General features: G+C 42.2%; 1 protein-coding gene across 2 annotated transcripts; it reads left to right on the plus strand.

Annotated features, from left to right (window-relative positions):
- Positions 1-294: 294 nt before the first annotated feature.
- gas2b (growth arrest-specific 2b) lies at positions 295-20,875 on the plus strand. 2 transcript variants are annotated; one of them, XM_046389149.1, is made up of 9 exons: positions 295-441; positions 3,873-3,947; positions 4,301-4,550; positions 5,655-5,758; positions 6,387-6,528; positions 7,999-8,062; positions 8,462-9,014; positions 9,127-9,234; positions 16,894-20,875. In XM_046389149.1, the coding sequence occupies exons 3-9, from the start codon at positions 4,331-4,333 to the stop codon at positions 17,113-17,115; spliced, it is 1,413 nt and encodes a 470-aa protein (XP_046245105.1). In that variant the 5' UTR covers positions 295-441; positions 3,873-3,947; positions 4,301-4,330; the 3' UTR covers positions 17,116-20,875. The 2 variants fall into 2 exon arrangements, with proteins under 2 accessions (XP_046245105.1, XP_046245114.1); XM_046389158.1 differs by lacking the exon at positions 3,873-3,947 and having other exon boundaries at positions 16,894-20,874.
- The last annotated feature ends 111 nt before the right edge of the window (positions 20,876-20,986 follow it).

Consider the following 20,986-nt stretch of genomic DNA (forward strand, 5'->3'; position numbering starts at 1 on the left):
ATCTGTCAGACTGTTGGCAGCTTCGTGATGTGCTGTGAACTTTAACTGCAAAAATAAAGACATCAAAGCCAACAAACCAGTTTTTAGGGTTTTTTTTATTATTATTCTAAACGGACTCATAACAGATCGCTTGCAATATGTCTGATAAAGTGAAAATAAAAAAGAACAAGTCGCTGTGATGATGTTGAGTGAACGTACGTTGTAAGCCGACACCACACACTTGCAGGCGTGTACAGGAGAGTTTGTGTTATAAAGTGACGGCCGCCTCTTCTTGTTGCACTGTTGTGTTGTCAGGCTCCATGTGGTGGAGAACCTGAGCGCGGTGAACATCTGGATCTGAGTGATGTGTGATGTGTGAGAGGGAAAACGCGGGCGAGACGATCCTGTGAGGAAACTTTTATGAGGACGGAAAAGCTCGGAAGAATCCCGCTGTTACTCTTTGTGAGTGTTTTTAAGTTATTCTGCATTTCTTTTTTTTAATTTTTAAATTATATACGTGTCGTGAATGTAGTGTTATTGTGACAGTGATGGAAACACGTTATTATGAAACTGTGTCTTCATTGTTAATAATGATTATTTCATTGTTTCACTGCAAGTTTTTTCTTTATGCTGATAGTGTCTAGAAGGGATTTTTTTCTTTTGTTTGTAAAAATGTAAGATATTACACAGCAGTTTCAGATTCCAAGTACAAGTATTTGTTTTATCATTATTATTATTATTATTATTTAAAAAAACGTTCAATATAAAGTTAGTTCTCCCAGTTATTTTACTTTGAGATTAAGCCCTTATCAATGTGAGGTTTTCCATGATTTAACATCACAACCACTAAAGCACGATTATTTTTCTTTCTTTTTTTGCACAGTGAATATTCATAGAAAAAAAACCCTATTCTCATAAGAGCATATGTGTTTCAGGCTAAGCGCTTAGTATGCAGAACTGAATCCTCCACATTATGCATGTTGTCTGACCCTTCATGGCCTCTGTAGCAGACAGCTGAGTCAGAACTCAACTCAGTGAACACACTGTTCACTGTATATTTAATTTACCGCTCACCAAAATAATCAAAGGAATATTTTTTTTTCTTTCTTGGTGCCAAAATTGTATTTTATTGTGTTTAACTTGAGCCGGGGTGCAGCAGGCCAAGTCTCCACTGTTCGGGGTGCGTAAACAGCAGCAGGCACCAGACCTTTCCATCCTGTGTTGATATGAGGTTTATTTAGTCTAGAGGCAGCTGAAGCAAAGCCATTGGATGAGAGGATCACTATGGCTGAAACCGATACCTCAACTTTGTATACATTCAATACCTGTTTTTCAGGACTAGTTTTACATGATTTCTTTTAAGTTGTTACAATCCTACGCTGACACCTGAGACAGCAGATCACCGACTCAAAGCTCCTGCTGCCAGCAACGGTGTCGGACATCTCACTTGAAGTTATTAATCTTGGTATATTTTTAATAGTATTTTCTAATGGTTGAAAAAGAGAGCAGATGCCCAACTGCACAAGCCTGCAGGTTATACAGTGACAGCAAACTCAAAGCAAACTCCAAAGTTCACAAAACACTGAAAAAAGTGATTCTTTTGGTGACAGATTTGCTGCTTCAATTTTTTTTCCCCCCAAAGTAAACATGAGAGCTACGCCTGTCATGTAAGGAAATGGGATTTTGTTAACTAGTTGTGAAATTACTTGCTTACCGGGCAGGCACTTTGGTTTCATTCTCTGGAGACACCAGTGCTGGACCATCACCAAGTCATCAGTCACTCTGTCATCTTACACACATACAGCACACGTTCAGGTATTTAAGCCCATGTTTCTTCAGGTAGGCTGGTGTGTAATTTTAGCTGTGTCCCGCTAACAGCCGGTTAAACTGCGAAGATGCTCACTTTTATTGAGAAAACACAATTAAAGGCTGTGAAATACCACTGAAGCAAGCCTTACTTTTGAAACATTAAAGGTTGCGCGGAGGTGGAACAGACACACTGACACATGCATGGGCCTGTGTGTGTGTATGTGTGTGTGTGTGTGCCTGCACCAGCGTGTGTGTGTGTTTACAGACACAGACCCTCAGCTCTGCAGGAGCATAAAGGCTGCTAGTGTCTGAGAGTCGGGCCCGTGGGTGACCTTTGCCTTCCCTTCCCAGCAGAGCCATCCTGTAGCAAAGGTGTGAATATTGCACCTGGATGTTTTGTTAAAGACAGACTCTCTCATGCCCTGCTGGTCAACCTGTAAGCCGGCCTCAAACCTGGCAGGGTAGCCCCCCCACACCCCACCCCCAACACCCACATATACCTGCCCCACATAGGCATGATGTGTTTACAAAAGATCCCTTTCACTGTGTCGAGTCAGAATCGTACATGTACAACATACGTTTATCTCACACAGCCTGAGCCCAGATTTCACTGACATACATACTGTGTGCATAGCTTGCCCTACTTCTTCTGTAATCATGTGCAGGTGATTTGTCATCAGGTTTTTGCTGATTTTAGGACCGACTACTCTTGTAGTTTAACTTGTGATGGTGATTTGCAATACTGAGCCACTTTAACTGCCTCATAAAGTTGTTTTAGAGGTAAGAGGCTCTATGGATGATGTTTCACTCTGTCTCTCATTCTGTCCACCACTTTGGTCCAGATTGGATTGACATAAAGTTTCAATGTAGTATCAGTTTGTAAAATAGTCACCGCAGGTAATCAGTAGACAATGTGTACATAGGGATGGATCGTTCATTTATTTTGTGACGGTCAGCACAAGTTAGTATTACCAATTGAATCCATGTGTACGAATCCTAAGAATTAAATCTCATGAGTCGTTCATCTTAGGCCACGTTCAGGAAAACAGTAGTCATATCTGAAACAATCGTGACAGATTCAGCAAGACACAGCATTGGTCAAGCAAATACATGCAGGCACACATTCTTGGTGGATTGTTTTTAAATATAAATGCTGCATTTCTACTGTTAACTCAAGATGATGAAAATAACTGAAAGATAAAAGAAATTGCCATCGTGATAGCTTTCCAGAGCTGCAAATTCCAGTCGCATAGTATTATAAACCTCTGTGTATCTTCATCCAAACTGTTCAAACTGGACTTCCTGGATTGTGCTTCTCATTTCACCAGTACTTTAAACCCTTATACTGTTTCAATGCACAGCTGTTCTGTATGTATGCCCTCTTAGTCTTCTTAATTTACAATTAAACTTTAAAGTCAGTAATATGGCACAAGCTGAGCCTCTACTGTATATTACCCAGCAGACCCAGTGACCCACTGCATGTGTTGTTGTCTTAATTCCAGCTGATTAGCAGCGAGTATTACTGGCAGTCAGAGCAAGTCCCTGCCTGGGGCTGAGCTTTATGATGGAGGCAGCTCTGGGAACAGGACAAATGAGCCATGTAGCAGCACCAGGAGAATGGCTTGGGGCTGTAGCTGTACATCTTATTAAACCTGAAGTCAGTTTAATCCCTTTGATTAATGATTGTATTGTATTGTTTGGCTGTGAGTATGAATACAAGGTCCATGCATGGAAGCTGTGATGGATGTGTATAAAATTAGTTTTAACACGTTGCTTTTTGCACATGTGCGGGATATCTCTGTGTTTTCATTCCCACCGCTATGTTTTAATTATTAATTCCGAAGGGCTTCACATGTTTTAAAACAGTACTCATGTGACCAAACCTTTCATCATGTCAGTCACACAGTCAGACAAAGGTCAGTGTTTTGAGTGAAAAATTCCTTTCTTGATTAGCCTCTGTCACTGTTAATTTTACACTTCACGCTTTTTTCTTTGTAAAACTGAGAAATACTGTTTGAAAACACTTCTCGTCAAGAATAAATATCACCTTTCTGTCAATTAATTAAATTTCACTTCTTCACTAGGGTAAGCCGAACTGCAGTGGACTCATTACTGCCTCCTCAGGACGAAGGGTGGAAAACACCCACTACAACTTGAAGGTTGGTAAGAACTGAAGTTGTAGTGAGTGTTTTTGTCTCTGCCAATCGTCACAACGTACAATGAGACCACTGGATTCAACAGTCGAAACCAAACCTCAACAACTGACCTGAGATGAGATTTATTCTTTATGTTAGGTGTTTTTCAAACAGTATTTTTCAGTTTTACTTGAGAAAAGATTTCAAGGCTGAGGAAAACAACCACAAACTACAAAACCAACTACATAGTTGGCTTATGCATATTTGTCTCCCTTGCAGTGGATCAAACAGTCCCAAATGGGGCAAAGATTGATCTAAAATGTCAAAAACAAAACCTAACAAGGGCATGAAAAGGCTTCTTTTATCTGGTCCGCCAGGGTCTGTCAAGGGTCGATCGGAGCTGAGGCATGCACAGTGAAGTGGAATCGATGAACACCAGCCTTGACAGTCCTCTGAGCCCGAGGCACCTGACTGGGTTGGGGATGAACTGTCTTCACAGCAGGTACAGACACTCTGGACCTGGCCTTGCCAGTCCACAGGAGTACAACCAGTGGCTGCCTTACCGCCACGACGCCAGCCTGCTGCCCATGAAAGAAGACCTGGCCTTCTGGCTCAACAGCCTTATGGGTGAGATGGGTTTCCTCTGTTGATTCTCTTGCCAACCTCATGTTAGCTGCACCGTCTGGATATCAGCTACAGATTTGTGCAGCTACATTAAAAGAGAGGAAGCTAATTAAAAACTTTAAATACTGAGTCCTTAGCAGCTGCCCCGGTTTGATTCCAGCCTATGACCCTTTGCGGCATGTCATCTCCATCTATATCTCCCATTTCCGCCAGTCTCTGAGCTTCCCTATTTAAATAAAGAGTAAAGAAAAAACACTTCAGGTCGTCACAGGTATCTACAGATTATTCACTCTTGAGAGTTTATTTTGAAGACTAGGTGAAAAGTCACAACACGGAGGCACACTAACCTACTTATTATCTCAAATCTTTGAAATACCTCTCCATGATGGGAGCTGTGACTCCAGGGAAAGGGATGTTTTTTTCCTATTTAACTGCATTTGTACATGTCACAACCTGCTGGAGTGTCTGGAAAGTGACAAGACTCCAGCTGAATGAGTGGGGGAGGGGGGCGGAGGTGCCTGATGGAGCTGGGACGGATTGCAGCCAGGTTAAAAAACGAAGTGCCCCAACCCACAGCGCAGCACGTCACGTCTGGAATCTTTTCTGTGCAGCTATCTTGTGTGCTGCAATATGCTTGTAGATTATATCATGTGCATTTAGGAGTGGAACATGTTTATACAAAAAAGTTTTCACCAGCTCATCAGTAAAGGTGTTACTGTTATGTGCTGTTTAAATGTGATAACAATTATTTTGTTATTTCTTTTTTCAAAAGGTTAGGTTAGGAAGTTGTAGTTTCACCTTTCGTGACTGATTTAGTGAGACCTCAGCAGCTCCTTTGCATTTTCACCTCATTTGTTAACAGCATTATGATGACTGCTACATGCGTATTGAAAACTGCAGTGGACAAGATCTTTGATGTTTTTGAGCAGATAAATGTATTTTAATCATTTAAGCGTCCTTTAAATTATGTGTTTTCTGATATAAATATCATTCTAAGCTGAGTATTTTTCTATAAAAACTGGAGAGAAGCAAAGTATTAGTATCATGTGTTAGCAGTTTAACTATGAAGTACTGTACACAATTCAGTGTCAGTGTGTGGATCCTCAGGTGTGGACCTCACAGCAGACAGTCTGATGGAAAGTTTGGATAATGGCGTTCTCCTCTGTCAGCTGGCACAACTGCTGCAGGAGAAGATGATACACATCAACAAGGTGCTGCAACAACAGTCACACACTAAGAAACACTCACAGCTTACCAAGTTTGGGGTCCATATTGCACCAACACTGTGCTCAGTTAATTTTAGCAGCAGTAATATAAAAATAACACCAACATTGAGTAAAAACACTCCACCCAGTATTGTGCCTGTGCTAAATTGACTAATTACGGGGTAAAATTTTAACCCAGGCTCACACACACCATCATGCAATCACAAAACCACACAATTACTTCAACCTTTATTTTTACTTACGTGGAGGTATTAATGGCCTAATTAAAGGAACTAATGAATATAAACTAATTTTTACCAACACATTAAGATATTCTGTGCTTGCTCATTTTTCAGGAAAGGAGGGGGCGGATATTCTGTTGCGTTTGTTATTACATTATTACAGGTCATGATGACGATGTCACACACACAGACTTAAACCAGCATGGTGCATTCACCATTCATCGTGTCTGTTCGTGTTTCTCATTACTTAGTCTCACTTCCATTTGATCACCTTTTGAAAATGAACACATGAACACATGAACTTCTGTTAATCCATTTTTGTGTTCCTGCAGAAAACATGTTCCCAAACGTATATATTTACGTGTGTGTGTGTGTGTTAACAACAATCACAGCCCTTCACGAGAAGAGTGATTTACTGGCGAGCTGATGCAACTTCAGGATCCTTTTTTGCCCGCGACAACACTGCCAACTTCCTGTACTGGTGTCGAAAGACTGGCGTTGATGAGGCTTACCTTTTTGAGTCGGAGGATTTGGGTGAGTTGAGACCGGAGACTGCACCCAACATTATGGAGTTAAGGAGCTCTGAACTCTTCTTCTTTTTCTTTTAGCAATAAAGCCCTGAAGTGAATCTTGTCATGCAGCACTTAAAGTATGTTACTTGATTAAATTAAAATCTTTGGAGTTTCACCTCACTGAGGCAGGAATAATGAAACAAAACAAAGCGACTGCCTGTCTGCCGCCAACTGCACTCCATTTGTTATGGAACACCATCACGTCTCTTATGTTTCTCTTGACCTGAGTAAATGTGATAGACTTAGCGTAATCTGACTTATTTATCAAAAGATATTAAATTGTGCATCACGCTGCTTGTACAAGACAATGATTTATTTTCTTGCAGCAGCTGAGTATTACTTTACATTACTGCTGTACAGTTGTTTGAATATCTTGTTTATTTATATTATTGTGGTAGTGGCACCTGCAGAGTAATTAGCCTACTGTGAAAGAAAACGCATATTTTAGAGTAGTGGTATTGAATTTGAAAATCATTTTGCTGAATCATTTTTGGATAGTTTGACTTCAGTCTGAAATTTAAAGGTGATATTTATTCAAGTGAACTCAAAACTCACAAGCTCATTAAAATAAACCATCCAGAGTCAAAAACTTCAGGACTTCAGGACGAGCTAATGCGATGATTACATGTTTCACACTGTGTCGTTTCTCACTTGCACCATCTGTATGGAGATATGATGCTCTGTGCGCCTTCTGTATCACTAAACATACTCCTCTCGATGCACTTCTTCACTTTATTCATTCTTGGGCATGTCCACACAAAGCTACGTGGATGCGTGAGAATGATAATGTGCAAGTTAATCCCCACCAACAATATGCACCCACCCTCCCCACCTCCCCCACCCCCACCCCGGCAGACTAACCTACTTCACTTGACTACCTGAGTGACAGGGAGAGTGAACTTTCTGTACTTTGACAGGCTTCAGTTTACTGCCTGATTATTCTTTTCTCTCGTCTCCTTTTTCTACCGCAGCCATGATGTAATGGTGGATCTCAAAAACAGGTGAATGAAATTAAAATACCGTCACTGATAGTGAGATTTTCTTGTTTTGTTTTGTGGTTATTGTTACGCATGTTCAACCGACTGAACAAATGAAAACTAAATAGGACTTCTGGCCTGAAGAAATGTATTTTATAAGCAGTGGACTGGAGGTAAGAGGCTGACTTGTTGATGAAGCTTTCATGCCCTTATGCCCTCAGCTGCACATTCAGAGCCCACAGGAATTCTCGCTCAGCTTCAAAGATATAGAGATGCACAATAGAGACACGATACCTCCTGAAATGTGCCCTCTCTGTTCAGTCTGCAGCTCCTGTTTTCTTTTGACACAGGCTGAAGTTTATCTCCGGAAACATCTTTCTTTTCAGATAAGTCACCTTTTTTTTCCCTGCCCTTCTGTCCTCTTTGTTTGTACTCCACACATGTGCTGTGCAAAGTCCTCCATAAGCAGCCTCGGGAGGTGTGCCTGTGCCTGATGGAGCTGGGACGGATTGCAGCCAGGTAAAAAAAACACGAAGCGCCTCCACCCGCAGTGCAGCACGTCAAGTAGAAGTAAACCACAGCTGAATCACACTGAAAAGAAAACTGCTGCTTGTTGCTGTGGGTTGAAATTTTCACCACATGACAATCATGATGTCAAAGAAAGGCTTCCGCTCAAGTGCATGGGTTAATTCTATGAACGCTTATATTTAATATTGCATTTTTTTATTGTTGTTATTTGGAATTTTTGTTATTGTTGTTATTGTTTGGGGTTGGTTCATGTTGCAATGTTGCAGCTTTATCAGTGTGTGCATGAGTGTTAGGTAACTATAAATTATGTTTTCATTTTAACCAACTCTTTCAACTGTGTTGATTTGTCCTCACGAATGCTGATGTGTTTTTGTTGAACCTTCCTCTCAGGTATGGAATAGAGCCTCCAGGGCTGGTGAAGTTGGAGAGAGAGATAGAGAGGGAGGAGGCGGGATGCTTATCTCCATCATCCCCTCTGCCCTTCTCCCTTTTTCCTCCTACATCACTGTGCTCGCCATCACAATCATCCCTGCCCCCAGCCCCCTCTCCACCTCCATCACCCACGCCCCTCACTCCAAGCACAGCCTGTCTGCCTGAAGCCCTCGCTGCCTCCTTCGCCTCTGATCTTCCATCAGCCACAACAAACCCAGCATCTACATTTTTATCCCCTCCTCAGTCCTCTAACACCTGTACAACCACAGCCTCGACACAAACACCTTTGTTCTCTTCCTCCTGCACCACTAACACATCTGCTTCAACTCCACCGTCAGCACCCTCACCAGCCCAGACCCTGGTGTCCAAAGTCTCTTCCGCCACAGTAACCAAACTCACTCCCACAGCTACACCTCCCGTCACCTCCCCACCTGCAGGCCTGACTCCTCGTTCCTCTGGCAAATCCTCTTCCCGGAGGAGCGCAGGCCCCAGCAACATTTTGGATGATATTGTAAGCATCTGCAACTTGCATCTCCTGCAAAATGAATTTCATTTGAACATACAGAAATTAAAGACGTGAATCATGTTTTTTTACTTGATTCTCTCTGTTTAATCCGTTCCAGGTGAGAAACATTATTGAAAATCCCCCCTGCAACTGTCCTACCAGGTTCCTTGTCGAAAAGCAACCTAAAGGCTGCTACCGTGTTGGGGATAAAGTTCTATATATACGTGTAAGTACATTCAAGCTAACAATGTCTCCTAGAAATTATTCTTATATGCCACCTATTTGTAAATACATTTTTAGAGACAAAATATGCATTACATTTTTAGCAAAATAGTGTGGGAAAGTTGTTTATGTACATATCTGCGCAAAATATTGCTACCATAAAGCAAACACTGACACTGAACGTAATCCATGCTGTAGCTATAGTTCACATGTATACAAGCCTGTGTATAAATGCATTGTTTAGAAGATACGTTTGGTTCACGCCTGCCTCCTCCAACAGTTCGATGACAGTGCTGCTGCTGACGTTGCTTTGCAAGACGTTAAGGTGGTAAAATTAACAAATGAAACCCACAGTTATGTTAGATTAGAGACATCAGTATGAAATCTGATGTGTGCAGTTACCTCTTGTTACTTTGATATCCTGGCTCGTAAATTAGAAACCAAATCTCATGGCTCACCCAAGGAATATGCGTCATAGATGTTTCAACACATAATAAAATGTGAGGTGCAAAAACCTTTAATAATCAACAGCTGAGTCAGCAACAAGTGCAACATGTCAGACTGACTGATTTGCAGTCATTTGGGATGGAGACGTAGGTGCCTTTCAGCCTCCCAGAGCTGTGCACCACCCATATGGGTCTGTACAAAGGCTCGAAGAATGGCCTTCTGGGAGGCAGGGTTGCTTGGCAACCAAATGGTCAGGATAAGACTGGGCTGACAATGATTTTATTCAGTACATAGACCTTCAGCGGAGAGTTCAAACCTAAAGGAAAAACAAACATGTCTCTTTCAGGATGATTTTGCGAAGATATGACCGAGGTGAGCGGCTCAAATGGCAGCCCACTCGGGAGTTTTAAGTCCACATGTGGGAAGGGTTTTGAATACAAGAAGAAGATTTCACTGAACAATTTCTATACAACCATCCATACATACAAAGAGAAAATAGAACAGCTTCAGTGTAGGTTTAGTGGGCACCATATATCAGTAACGTGTCTTCCATAAATCTATAAACAGTGCGTGCTGTAAATTTGAAGTAATCAGTTTGTCAACACTATAACACAGAGAAGAGTCCAATCATTTCACCTGAAACTATCTCTACGGATACAATATGGAGAATTTCAGCATTAAAATGACAAAAATCTATAAGACCCATCCATCCATTTTCTAGACTGCTTATCCATCAGGGTTGCGGGGGAGCTGGAGCCTATCCCAGCTGACTACGGGTACACCCTGGACTGGTCACCAGTCTATCACAGGGCCATCTATAAGACCTTTGTTATAAATTTTCTCAAGTTGCAGATTTCCATTACATCAATGTTCAAGGCTGGAGAAAAGTGTAATTTTATTCAAGGTGAAGGCGAGTTTTATTTGGTTGCCCAACTTCCTGAATGCGACTAAATGTTAGCTTCATCTCATCTGCGAGTATTTCCACCTAAGTCAGATAGATTTTCACTGGCAGTGGTGGTTGTTTAAACGCGAAGACAGCAGATCCTACGCTTCATATGTCTTTTGTGATTATTGAGAGATACTACGCTTTTAAAACCAACTGACAGGATCTCACGATGCTTATCTTTTACCTTAACCAGAGTCACAGTCACAGCTTTCATGGCTGATCGGTCACTAGCCGAACCCCATTTAATGCTTAGTTAATTGTATTGACTCAAGACTTTCCAAACTGGTAATCAGTGCTGTCAGCGTCAATTTGCGTGCAACAAAGTTGCATCCACATTTTGACGGGTTGACAGACAACATACTTTAACTCCTCATTAGGAAATATTGCTCCCTTTCAAGTCACAGAACACCTGTCTCTCCGCAGCAGACCAGTCAACAGCATGTTTGAACAGGACATGACAGGACGCGATAACCAAACCATGTTATTAGTATTTTGGTTGGGTCCAGCAGAATGTGCTTTACGAAATGCAAAGAAAAGAGAAAAATCACTTTTTTTAAATTACGTTTTTAGATTTCAGTGTTTCAAGGATCAGTTTTTCTGCACAATTTCGACCGTTGACCTTTTGTGCTCGCTTCCCCTTTGCAGCCTCGCGGATACAGTGTTCCATCATAACTCTGTGTGTGCGCGTCTGTCAGTTTCAAGCTATGAACACTAGTTTGTCGACGCTACCTGCACTGCTCCCTTCCTTTCTCTCCAGACAAGCAAACACGTCTCATCTGTGTGAATAGAGCGTCAAAGCCCATCGACTCTGACTCCATCCATTACCTTGAAGCTCACAGCTGCTGATGTGTGTGCAGGGAAATGCACCATAATCCTCAATTACCATATACCATGATAACCCCTGTGCAGCTCCTAGGAGAGCGTGCCATTCAGTGTGTACAGACCCTTTTAAAGAGCAGATACTATTGATTACTGAGACACAGTCATTAGTGAGGGTTTTAATCAGACAGCTTGTTAATGAGCGTCTGAGCATGACCACCCCTCCTCACATGTAAACTTTCGACCCCCCCCCTCTCCCTCTCTCTCCATCTCTCTCTCTCTCTCTCTCTCTCTCTCTTTACCCTCTGGAGGCTATTCAATCATTCTGGCCCTGGAGTGCGCTTCCATTCTTTGGTGTTAAAAAAGAGGAAGGCTTTTCTTTCTTCTCTGCGCCCAATTAGGGTCTCCTTCGGCTTTGTAGCAGGGACACTGTCTGCCTGTGTCGGTGGAAGGGAAAGACATTCAAACGCCTCACAATATCATGCCACATCAATTCTGTGTTTATCATGTTATCTACGTAAGAGATAAGAGTTTAAAAAAATGAAAAGAGCTTGTTTTGAATCTGAGCAAAATGAAGAGCAAAATTGGGATGCCTATTGGTTTTTTTAAAATTATTTTTGTTATTATCGCCTGTAGTCTAGCATCATGGCAGACAACACCTTCATCATCATCCTTTCTCAAGTGTCCTTCAGCAAGACATCAACCCCACAGAAGCGCCGGGGCCTTTGTTCTATATGTGACCCTAACCTTTGACCTTTACAGTGGAGGAGGGAAAGAAAGAATAATTGTTATTACTAAATAACAGTTTATGACACTGGTGATCATAGAAAAAGCTGATGTTAATAAACCAAAACTAAGGCCACACGGGTAATGACAATATGTTGATGCTAAGCAGGTATTATGTTTACCATGTTCACATGAGGAAGCCGGACAGACTTGGCAGACCCAAACGTGTTGTGAGGGTCTGCTGGGAACGTCTGGCGGAACCCTCCGTCAGAGGGGTTTTCAACTCACACCTCCGGGAGAACTTTGACCAGATTCCGAGGGAGGCTGGGGACATTGAGTCCGAGTGGACCATGTTTTCCACCTCCATTGTGGAAGCTGCTGCTCGGAGCTGTGGCCGTAAGGTCTCTGGTGCCTGTCGTGGCGGCAATCCCCGAACCCGGTGGTGGACACCGGAAGTAAGGGATGCCGTCAGGCTGAAGAAGGAGTCCTATCGAGCATGGTTGGCTTGTGGGACTCCTGAGGCAGCTGACGGGTATCGGAGGGCCAAGCGTGCGACAGCCCGAGCGGTTGCGGAAGCAAAAACTCGGGTCTGGGAAGAGTTTGGGGAGGCCATGGAGGAGGACTATTGGTCGGCCTCGAGGAAATTCTGGCAAACCATCCGGCGCCTCAGGAGGGGGAAGCAGTGCCCTGCTAATACTGTTTACAGTGGAAGTGGGGAGCTGCTGACTTCGACTGGGGATATTGTCGGAAGGTGGAAGGAATACTTCGAGGACCTCCTCAATCCTGCTGACGTGTCTTCCATTATGGAAGCAGAGGCTGAGGACCTTGAGGCGGGTCCATACATTGCCCAAGCTGAAGTCACTGAGGTAGTTGGGAAGCTCCTCGGTGGCAGAGCTCCGGGTGTGGATGAGATTCGTCCTGGGTACCTTAAGGCTCTGGATGTTGTGGGGCTGTCTTGGCTGACACGACTCTGCAACATCGCATGGCAGTCAGGGACAGTGCCCTTGGACTGGCAGACTGGGGTGGTGGTCCCTCTTTTTAAGAAGGGGGACCGGAGGGTGTGCTCCAATTACAGAGGGATCACACTCCTCAGCCTCCCCGGGAAAGTCTATGCCAGGGTACTGGAGAGGAGAATCCGGCCGATAGTCGAACCTCGGATCCAAGAGGAACAATGCGGTTTTCGTCCTGGTCGTGGAACACTGGACCAGCTCTATACCCTCCGCAGGGTGCTTGAGGGTTCATGGGAGTTTGCCCAACCGGTCCACATGTGTTTTGTGGACTTGGAGAAGGCATTCGACCGTGTTCCCCGTGGCATCCTGTGGGAGGTGCTCTGGGAGTATGGGGTCCGGGGTCCTTTGCTAAGGGCTGTGCGGTCTCTGTACTCTCGGAGCAGGAGCTTGGTCCGCATTGCCGGCAGTAAGTCGGACCTGTTCCCAGTGCATACTGGCCTCCGGCAGGGCTGCCCTTTGTCACCGGTCCTGTTCATTATTTTTATGGACAGGATTTCTAGGCGCAGCCAGGGGCCGGAGGGTGTCTGGTTTGGGAACCACAGGATTTCATCTCTGCTTTTTGCGGATGATGTTGTCCTGTTGGCTTCTTCAGGCCAGGACCTTCAGCGTGCGCTGGGGAGGTTCGCAGCCGAGTGCGAAGCAGCTGGGATGAGAATCAGCACCTCTAAATCCGAGGCCATGGTTCTCGACCGGAAAAAGGTGGTCTGTCCCCTTCAGGTTGGAGGAGAGTTCCTGCCTCAAGTGGAGGAGTTTAAGTATCTCGGGGTCTTGTTCACGAGTGAGGGAAGATGGGAGCGTGAGATTGACAGGCGGATTGGTGCAGCGACAGCAGTAATGGGGTCGTTGTACCGGCCCGTCGTGGTGAAGAGAGAGCTGAGCCGCAAGGTGAAGCTCTCAATTTACCAGTCAATCTACGTTCCTACCCTCACCTATGGTCATGAACTTTGGGTCATGACCGAAAGAACGAGATCTCGGATACAAGCGGCTGAAATGAGCTTTCTCCGCAGGGTGGCGGGGCGCTCCCTTAGAGATAGGGTGAGGAGCTCTGTCACCCGGGAGGAGCTCGGAGTAGAGCCGCTGCTCCTCCACATCGAAAGGAGCCAGTTGAGGTGGCTCGGGCATTTGTTCCGAATGCCCCCTGGACGCCTTCCCGGGGAGGTGTTCCGGGCATGCCCCACCGGGAGGAGGCCCAGAGGAAGACCCAGGACACGCTGGAGGGACTATGTCACTCAGCTGGCCTGGGAACGCCTTGGGGTCCACCCGGAAGAGCTGGAGGAAGTGTCTGGGGAGAGGGAAGTCTGGGTATCCCTGCTCAAGCTGCTGCCCCCGCGACCCGGTCCCGGATAAAGCGGAAGAAGATGGATGTTCACAGCTGAGTCTAATGAGAATGTCTCTGACTAAAACATGCAGCGATTTTTAAATTTTTAAATTCATCCTTTAGGATCAATCAAAACCAAAAAAGTGTACAAATTTAGGGGATCACCAAAGTCTTTAGGATACATCGTATTTGAACCACAAAAGTCTAAACCAGTTTCCTTCTTTCTTTCTTTCTTTTTGCCAGTACATCCGATAGTTGTTGAGACAGCAAAGTCACCATTAAACAAAAATGTCAATCTCATGGTGACACTACATATAAACGCAGGGGATCACCAAAGACATTAGATTTCATCCTCTGGGGACCTTGAACGTCTGTTCAGCATTTCATGGCAATTATTCCAGTAGATGCTGAGATCTTTCTCTCTGGACCAAAGTGCGGCATTGACCAACATTCCTATCAAAACTTTCTCCTCATCCTTTGAAACAGCTAAGTCAATTTTGTTTACATAGAGGTCAAAAACAAACAAACAAGATAATTATCACTGTACACTTGACTGATTGTCTACATGTGCTGTCCCATGGGTTCTCAAACATACCATAGCCCAAAGACTTAGTATAAATATTTAATTTGTTTTAATCAGGTTATCTCATTAAGATCCAGGTCTCTTTTGCAATGAGTGCCTGCTCAAGCTATATTGTAATGTTGCTTGGTTTCTCTCTCTACTGAAAATTTTACAAGGACTGACGGTACCCTAAAACAGCATAAATAGCAGTGGCTAAAGCCTGCCTCCTACTGGCCGATGTTTAAATGACTGCTCTTCCCTGAGTGCACTCATGCATCTTTCAGCAGGAAAGGAGAGAGGGAATCAATGGAGCTGCCTGGGAAGACACAGGGGAATCCAGACGGTAGTTTATGGGCTGCAGACGTAGCACACTTTGTACAGAGACTTGTATGAGGGGGGAGGGGTTAGTTGTGGTAGCAAAAATAAAAGAGCCTGCCTCACAAAGAGGCCATGTGTTGAATGCTAAAGAAGATAGAGACATTAGAGTACAGTAACATCCAGAAGGTTTTTCATTTGGTGACTGGTTTGGTATTCTGCATTTGGTATAAGTACATACATATATACAGTCTAAAAACTGTAAGTTAATACATTAGCAAACTATAAAGCCAAATGCACAACAATCACCTGACACACAGGATGAATCAAAACAATCAGAATAAACATCAGCTTTAAAATTTTCACATTTATTAGCTGGTTTCAGAGAACCAAGCAACTTTAATGCAAAAAAAAAATAGAGTAAATAATGTGAAAATATATAATATTTATTGGAACTGATAATTACTGCTGGAATTTTATTTATCTTTGAATGATGACTGAATTTTTGAGAGTGAAGCTCTGTCAGAATTATACTCCCTCCATGTCTGGAAGGAAAAGGTTTTTCAGGATGTCAGACTTGACCCCTGTCAACCTCAACATTTTAATCCACCAGATGACAGCTGAGACAAACCACGTCTGGGCTTCCCTCTGTCGCTGCCTGTGCCGCCTGTCTGTGCTCGTGTCATTGATTTTTCATCACGTACATGTGACACGCACCCACATCTCCCCACAAAAGAAGAGTGAATCTGCTTGTATTACCACATTCTTAATGGCTTCGTAATGAAGGGCTTATTGGCGATAAGGCAAGAGGGGGGTGGGCCAGTGCCGACAGAACAACTGATGGCTTTGCAAAGCCTCTTGGGAATGTTAATGTCTGCTGGGAGTTGAGGGTCTGCGCTGAACTCATCTCAATTCCTCCTTTCATATATTTCTTTCAGGCTTTATACTGTGGCTGTAGTTGCCATGGCAGCAGTTGGTTTTCAGCTGTAAGGACGGCTGTCTGTGAAGGATGTGTTGATTCAAATACAACTGACCTCTCTGCAACTACCGCTAACAGACAGACTGCAGTCATTTTATTTATAATACCTTTCATTAGGCGGTATGTGTTGCAGATCTGTGCAGATGTGTTTTTGTGAATTACTGCATTTGTGTGTGTGTCTCTCTCTCTGTGTGTGTGTGTGTTTGCATGCATGTTCATATGTGGATTAGTCCTGCATGTGTGCTCAGCTGGTGCCACACGGTGTTGTTTCATTTGGTTTAATGAGATTTTGAGAAATCATTTACCTTGCATAGACAGAGCAACACATGCATGAGAAGCTAGTAAATATCAGATTGTGTATGTATGTATGTGATTGTGTGTGTATGTCTGTGTGTGTGTGTGTGTGGGGGGGGGGGGGGGGGGGGGACTTTACATTCATACATTCAGAATTCATAAACATCCTGGCCAGCCAGAACATATATGTACCCTTTATGTTCCAGCATTCCCCTCTTGACTGTGCTGTCTGGCGTCACCTTTGCAGATGCTGAATGAACGTCATGTGATGGTACGCGTAGGCGGAGGCTGGGAGACCTTTATAAGTTACCTGCAGAAACACGACCCCTGCAGAGGAGGAGGAGGAGTGGGAGGACTGGTCGGCAGATGTGAAGTCAGGGTCTGCAGGGACAAAGCAAAGCCACCCATTTTTAACATCTCACCTGACAACTACATGGTGGTTGGTGCCCATTACCGCAGCAAGAAGTAGATTCTCAAACCACTCATTTTTGCTTCTGACTCTGGGTAGCAGCGGTGAACATTTCACTTAATTAGACCAAACTGCACAAGGTTAATGATTTAACATACAGTTCAGATCTCTGTTACTTCAAATTTAAGATGAAATCCTACATTTTCCAACATTTTTCATACCTGATTGTTATCTGTATGAATCTAGATACTGTAACAACTTGGCAGTGAAGCTATGCAATTTTATGTTTACAGCAATTAGTCAATGAGCAGGACATTAGTTGCAGCAATTTAATAACTGATCAACTGTCTCAGTCACTCTTCGGGACAAAATGCCAAACATTTGCTGTGTGCTCCCTCTTCTTGCTGCTCTTCTTCATTATATATATTAGTATACTTAATATACTATATATACAAAAGTATTGGGGCAGCTGATTATTACACAAAGGTGTTCAGTAGGGTTGAGATCATAGAAAAGGGTCTTCAACAAACTGTTGCCACAAAGTCGGAAGTAAAGCATTGGCCAAAATATGTTGGCATTAAGATTTCCCTTCACTGGATGTAAGGGGTCAAGCCCAACCCCTGAGAAATAGCTCCATAAAGAGGTGTGTCTGGATATTTTTGTCTACATAGTGTATCTTTAGTTTTGGACTGTTGGTTAAGATAAATAATCTTGAAAAATAACCTGATAATCGTTAGTTTCAGCACTAGTTTTTATGTACTATATATCATAACTTTCATCTAATAATCGTCATCAAATATCCTTTCAGGAAAGGTTTTGTGTAGTATCATATTCAGTAATGGAGTTAGGCTCTGCATGTGTACTGTTGTAGTTTTGTTAGTGAATGTACAGCTATATATGTTTGTGTATCATGGTACTGTAGTTTAAATGTGTATGTTTGCATTTTGGATGCCTCAGTCCCAGCAGCAGTTTGAGTTGAGTTTTAAAGGTCTACATACTGACTCTCAATGTATGGAATTATATTCAGTATTTTTCTTATTATAGTAGAGAAAGCTTTTTCTGTTTATACTAAATGTGTTTCAAAAAAATATCTGAATGCTGTTTAAAAGATTTAAAAATAAATAGTGGGAAAACTGCACAGCCTAAACTACAGCATTTTATTATAATCATATGTATAATAGTCATAATTAGTCATTTAGTTAATATTCTGTATTACACGAGTTATTGTTTCTCATTTACTTTTACATTCTGGGCTTGTAACAAAGATTTGACCAAAAAGGCTAAGGCACAAAACATCGAGTCCTCCCTCTAGATGGCACCACGTCCTCAGTGACAAAAGGCCAAACTGCGCTTCCATTCTTGTCTGGACAAGATTGCCTGTCAACACCGACTGTGTCACACCTTGCGTTGACATTTGTCTCTTAGTTGGACTCTAAATCTGTCTTCAGTTTCAACTCCATAAACTACCTCATGTCCAGACACAAGAGTAAAAGACACAATGCTGGATTTGGGGGAACATCTGGGGAAAATTTTCAGTCAATAGTGCAACTTTGGAGTGCAAAACTGCAGAATTGTGCACAAATACAAACAGTGAACACACAACACATTAGTAATTACATATTTTATTTCAGTAAAATAAATTAATTAAATATGGACACAAATTTTCATATATTGAAAGAAACTAACTGTAATGAGATCATGCAAGACTGTAATGTCTTTTTAGTTCCCACATAACATCTGCAGTGGATTGAACCAGTATAAATGACTTGTAGAAAATAATAGCGGTGCTACTGAAACAACTGCCACTCTAAACGGTGGCATTTTCACAGGGCATCTCTCATTGCACAGAGTACATTTCTAAGTTCCTCATGTAAAACAGGAAGTTGCCACTTGAGAGGATTTTTACAACAATTTCAAATATGTAGTTACACTTTGCTGACCTCATTCGTTCATTATTCTCAATGTTTTGTGAATCTTGCTACTGTGTGCTACTGTTCTGTACTGAAACTCAATACAGTCCATGACAAAATTTTTGTTTTAAAATGCAGAAATTGTTGTCGTTCTTGAAATTTCCTATTTGGGATGTGAGGGGGTAAACATGTGCTTTGAAATTTTTGCTTGTAATAGTCTTTTTGAGTAAAGTCCTGCTCATGTGAACATCATGAATAACTGGAAAAGTCACATTCTCCCACCTATAATACACAAAAAACTTGTAAGATTTGTGTGCAATTGTGCTTCAGTCCACACAACAGATAATACTTGCACCATGTACTTACATACATTACAGTTTACTGCCGACAGTAATACTTACATTACTGTGTATCAGTTTGGGTGTAAACTCAAAAACTTTATAAAACCAAAACACCAAACAGCATTCTGTGAGTCGCAGGACATCAGCACATACACTGACTCAGTTGTCAGTGTAAAGACCCTAGCTATAAATGAATTTATACTAATGGTATGTTCTTGTTTCTGGTATATATATTTTCATGGTAAGAGCCTAGACCCACTGACCTTAAACACACTGCATGGCATGAACCCAAAATCTTCTTCTAAAACTTCTAAAGCAAACAACAGAGTGCTCATTGCGAGCTCTGGTCATCTTTTGCTCCCACGTGTGGCCTTGCAACCATATGAACTTTAACTCCACCTGCTCAGACTTCTGCTTCCCAGACTTTTATGAGACCCAGCAAAGTGCACAGATTCAACAAGACACTGAAGATACAGTTGTCAGTCATGCCTCAGTTAGTTTCCTCGACTTTCTGGAAAGTGGTAGCCTCATGAAGGGGTTAATGGGGATGGTGAAAGGACTGAACATCACACACAGTGTTGTCGATACACATTATAACACCTTTTTTTTTCTTTGAAAGATATTTGACATAGCTGATAGATTATCTCATGACTCAACTCCAGCAGTCAACATTCATAAAAAGTTCATTACACATGGCTGTAATATTCTCTTATCATAAAGTTGTAGTGAGTTTGAAATCTTCAAAATAAATCTGTTGGAATGACTGGGAGAAATTATTTTATTTGCGGAACGTAAAACTGGCTGCTGTATTATTGTCATCCATAAGAGTCACCGGGAGAAACGTTCCTCCTTTTCCATTGAACAAACTGAAGTCCTAACTGCTATACCCTGTTTTCAAAACCTTTTGTGTGGCCCTGTTGCACACTACACGCCGTGATGTGTGCAATTTCGTAAGGTAGTACACAGAAATTGGTTTATATTACTGATTTGCAATAATGACACACAATTCAAGGCGTGTACCGCATATCAATCCGACTGTTAGCACTTCCAATTTTAAATCAGATATTTTTCAAGAATTTATTGCATTATTTTTTACTGTAGTTTACTCCTTTTTTCTACTACTTAAATGCAGCTGTTGTCCTCATAAAGAAAAAAATATATCTTTTTTAATTGGTGGTCAATTCTTTCCATTAACACAAAACTTCTAAATGAAGCCATTTATGGATACTTGAGAGTTTAAGCATACTTCATTTTGTCATTTTCCATGTGTGGATGAACCACAATAAAACACAAAATGAGTATAGAGTGTATATTTGGAATACAGCTTTAAACATACATCTCAATAGTTAAAAGTCTCTCTAAATTACCTTTTGTGCTTTTTTTTCATTATCAGATTTGGAGGTATTTTTAATCCAACAATTGCCTCACAAATGTGAAAGAAAAACCGAATAATTCCCATGTTCCCATCACATAACATACGTTATGTAGTACGTACACAATAAAAAAATGAAACTGATGTGAATTTAGAGAGTTGCACTCAGTGTTAAGCTTTCAAAAAAAAAAAAAAAAAAAAAAACATGCTTCATGGATTTATTACCTCATTTTTTACCTTTGTCCTTTTAATTTTGGTCTTGTTTTCCAAGTCACCACTTCAGCAAAGTGCACAACTTCAAAAAACCT

The sequence above is a fragment of the Scatophagus argus genome, chromosome 1 (assembly GCF_020382885.2).
Source record: "Scatophagus argus isolate fScaArg1 chromosome 1, fScaArg1.pri, whole genome shotgun sequence".
NCBI classification, from domain to species: Eukaryota; Metazoa; Chordata; class Actinopteri; family Scatophagidae; genus Scatophagus; species Scatophagus argus.

What these genes read in the sequence shown, in the direction of transcription:
- gas2b (XM_046389149.1), top strand. Translation starts at nt 4,331, where the DNA reads ATGCACAGTGAAGTGGAATCGATGAACACCAGCCTTGACAGTCCTCTG. An exon ending in CTGGGACGGATTGCAGCCAG is followed by an intron (nt 8,063 to 8,461) that starts GTAAAAAAAACA and finishes CCTTCCTCTCAG; the next exon opens with GTATGGAATAGAGCCTCCAG. An exon ending in GCAACATTTTGGATGATATT is followed by an intron (nt 9,015 to 9,126) that starts GTAAGCATCTGC and finishes AATCCGTTCCAG; the next exon opens with GTGAGAAACATTATTGAAAA.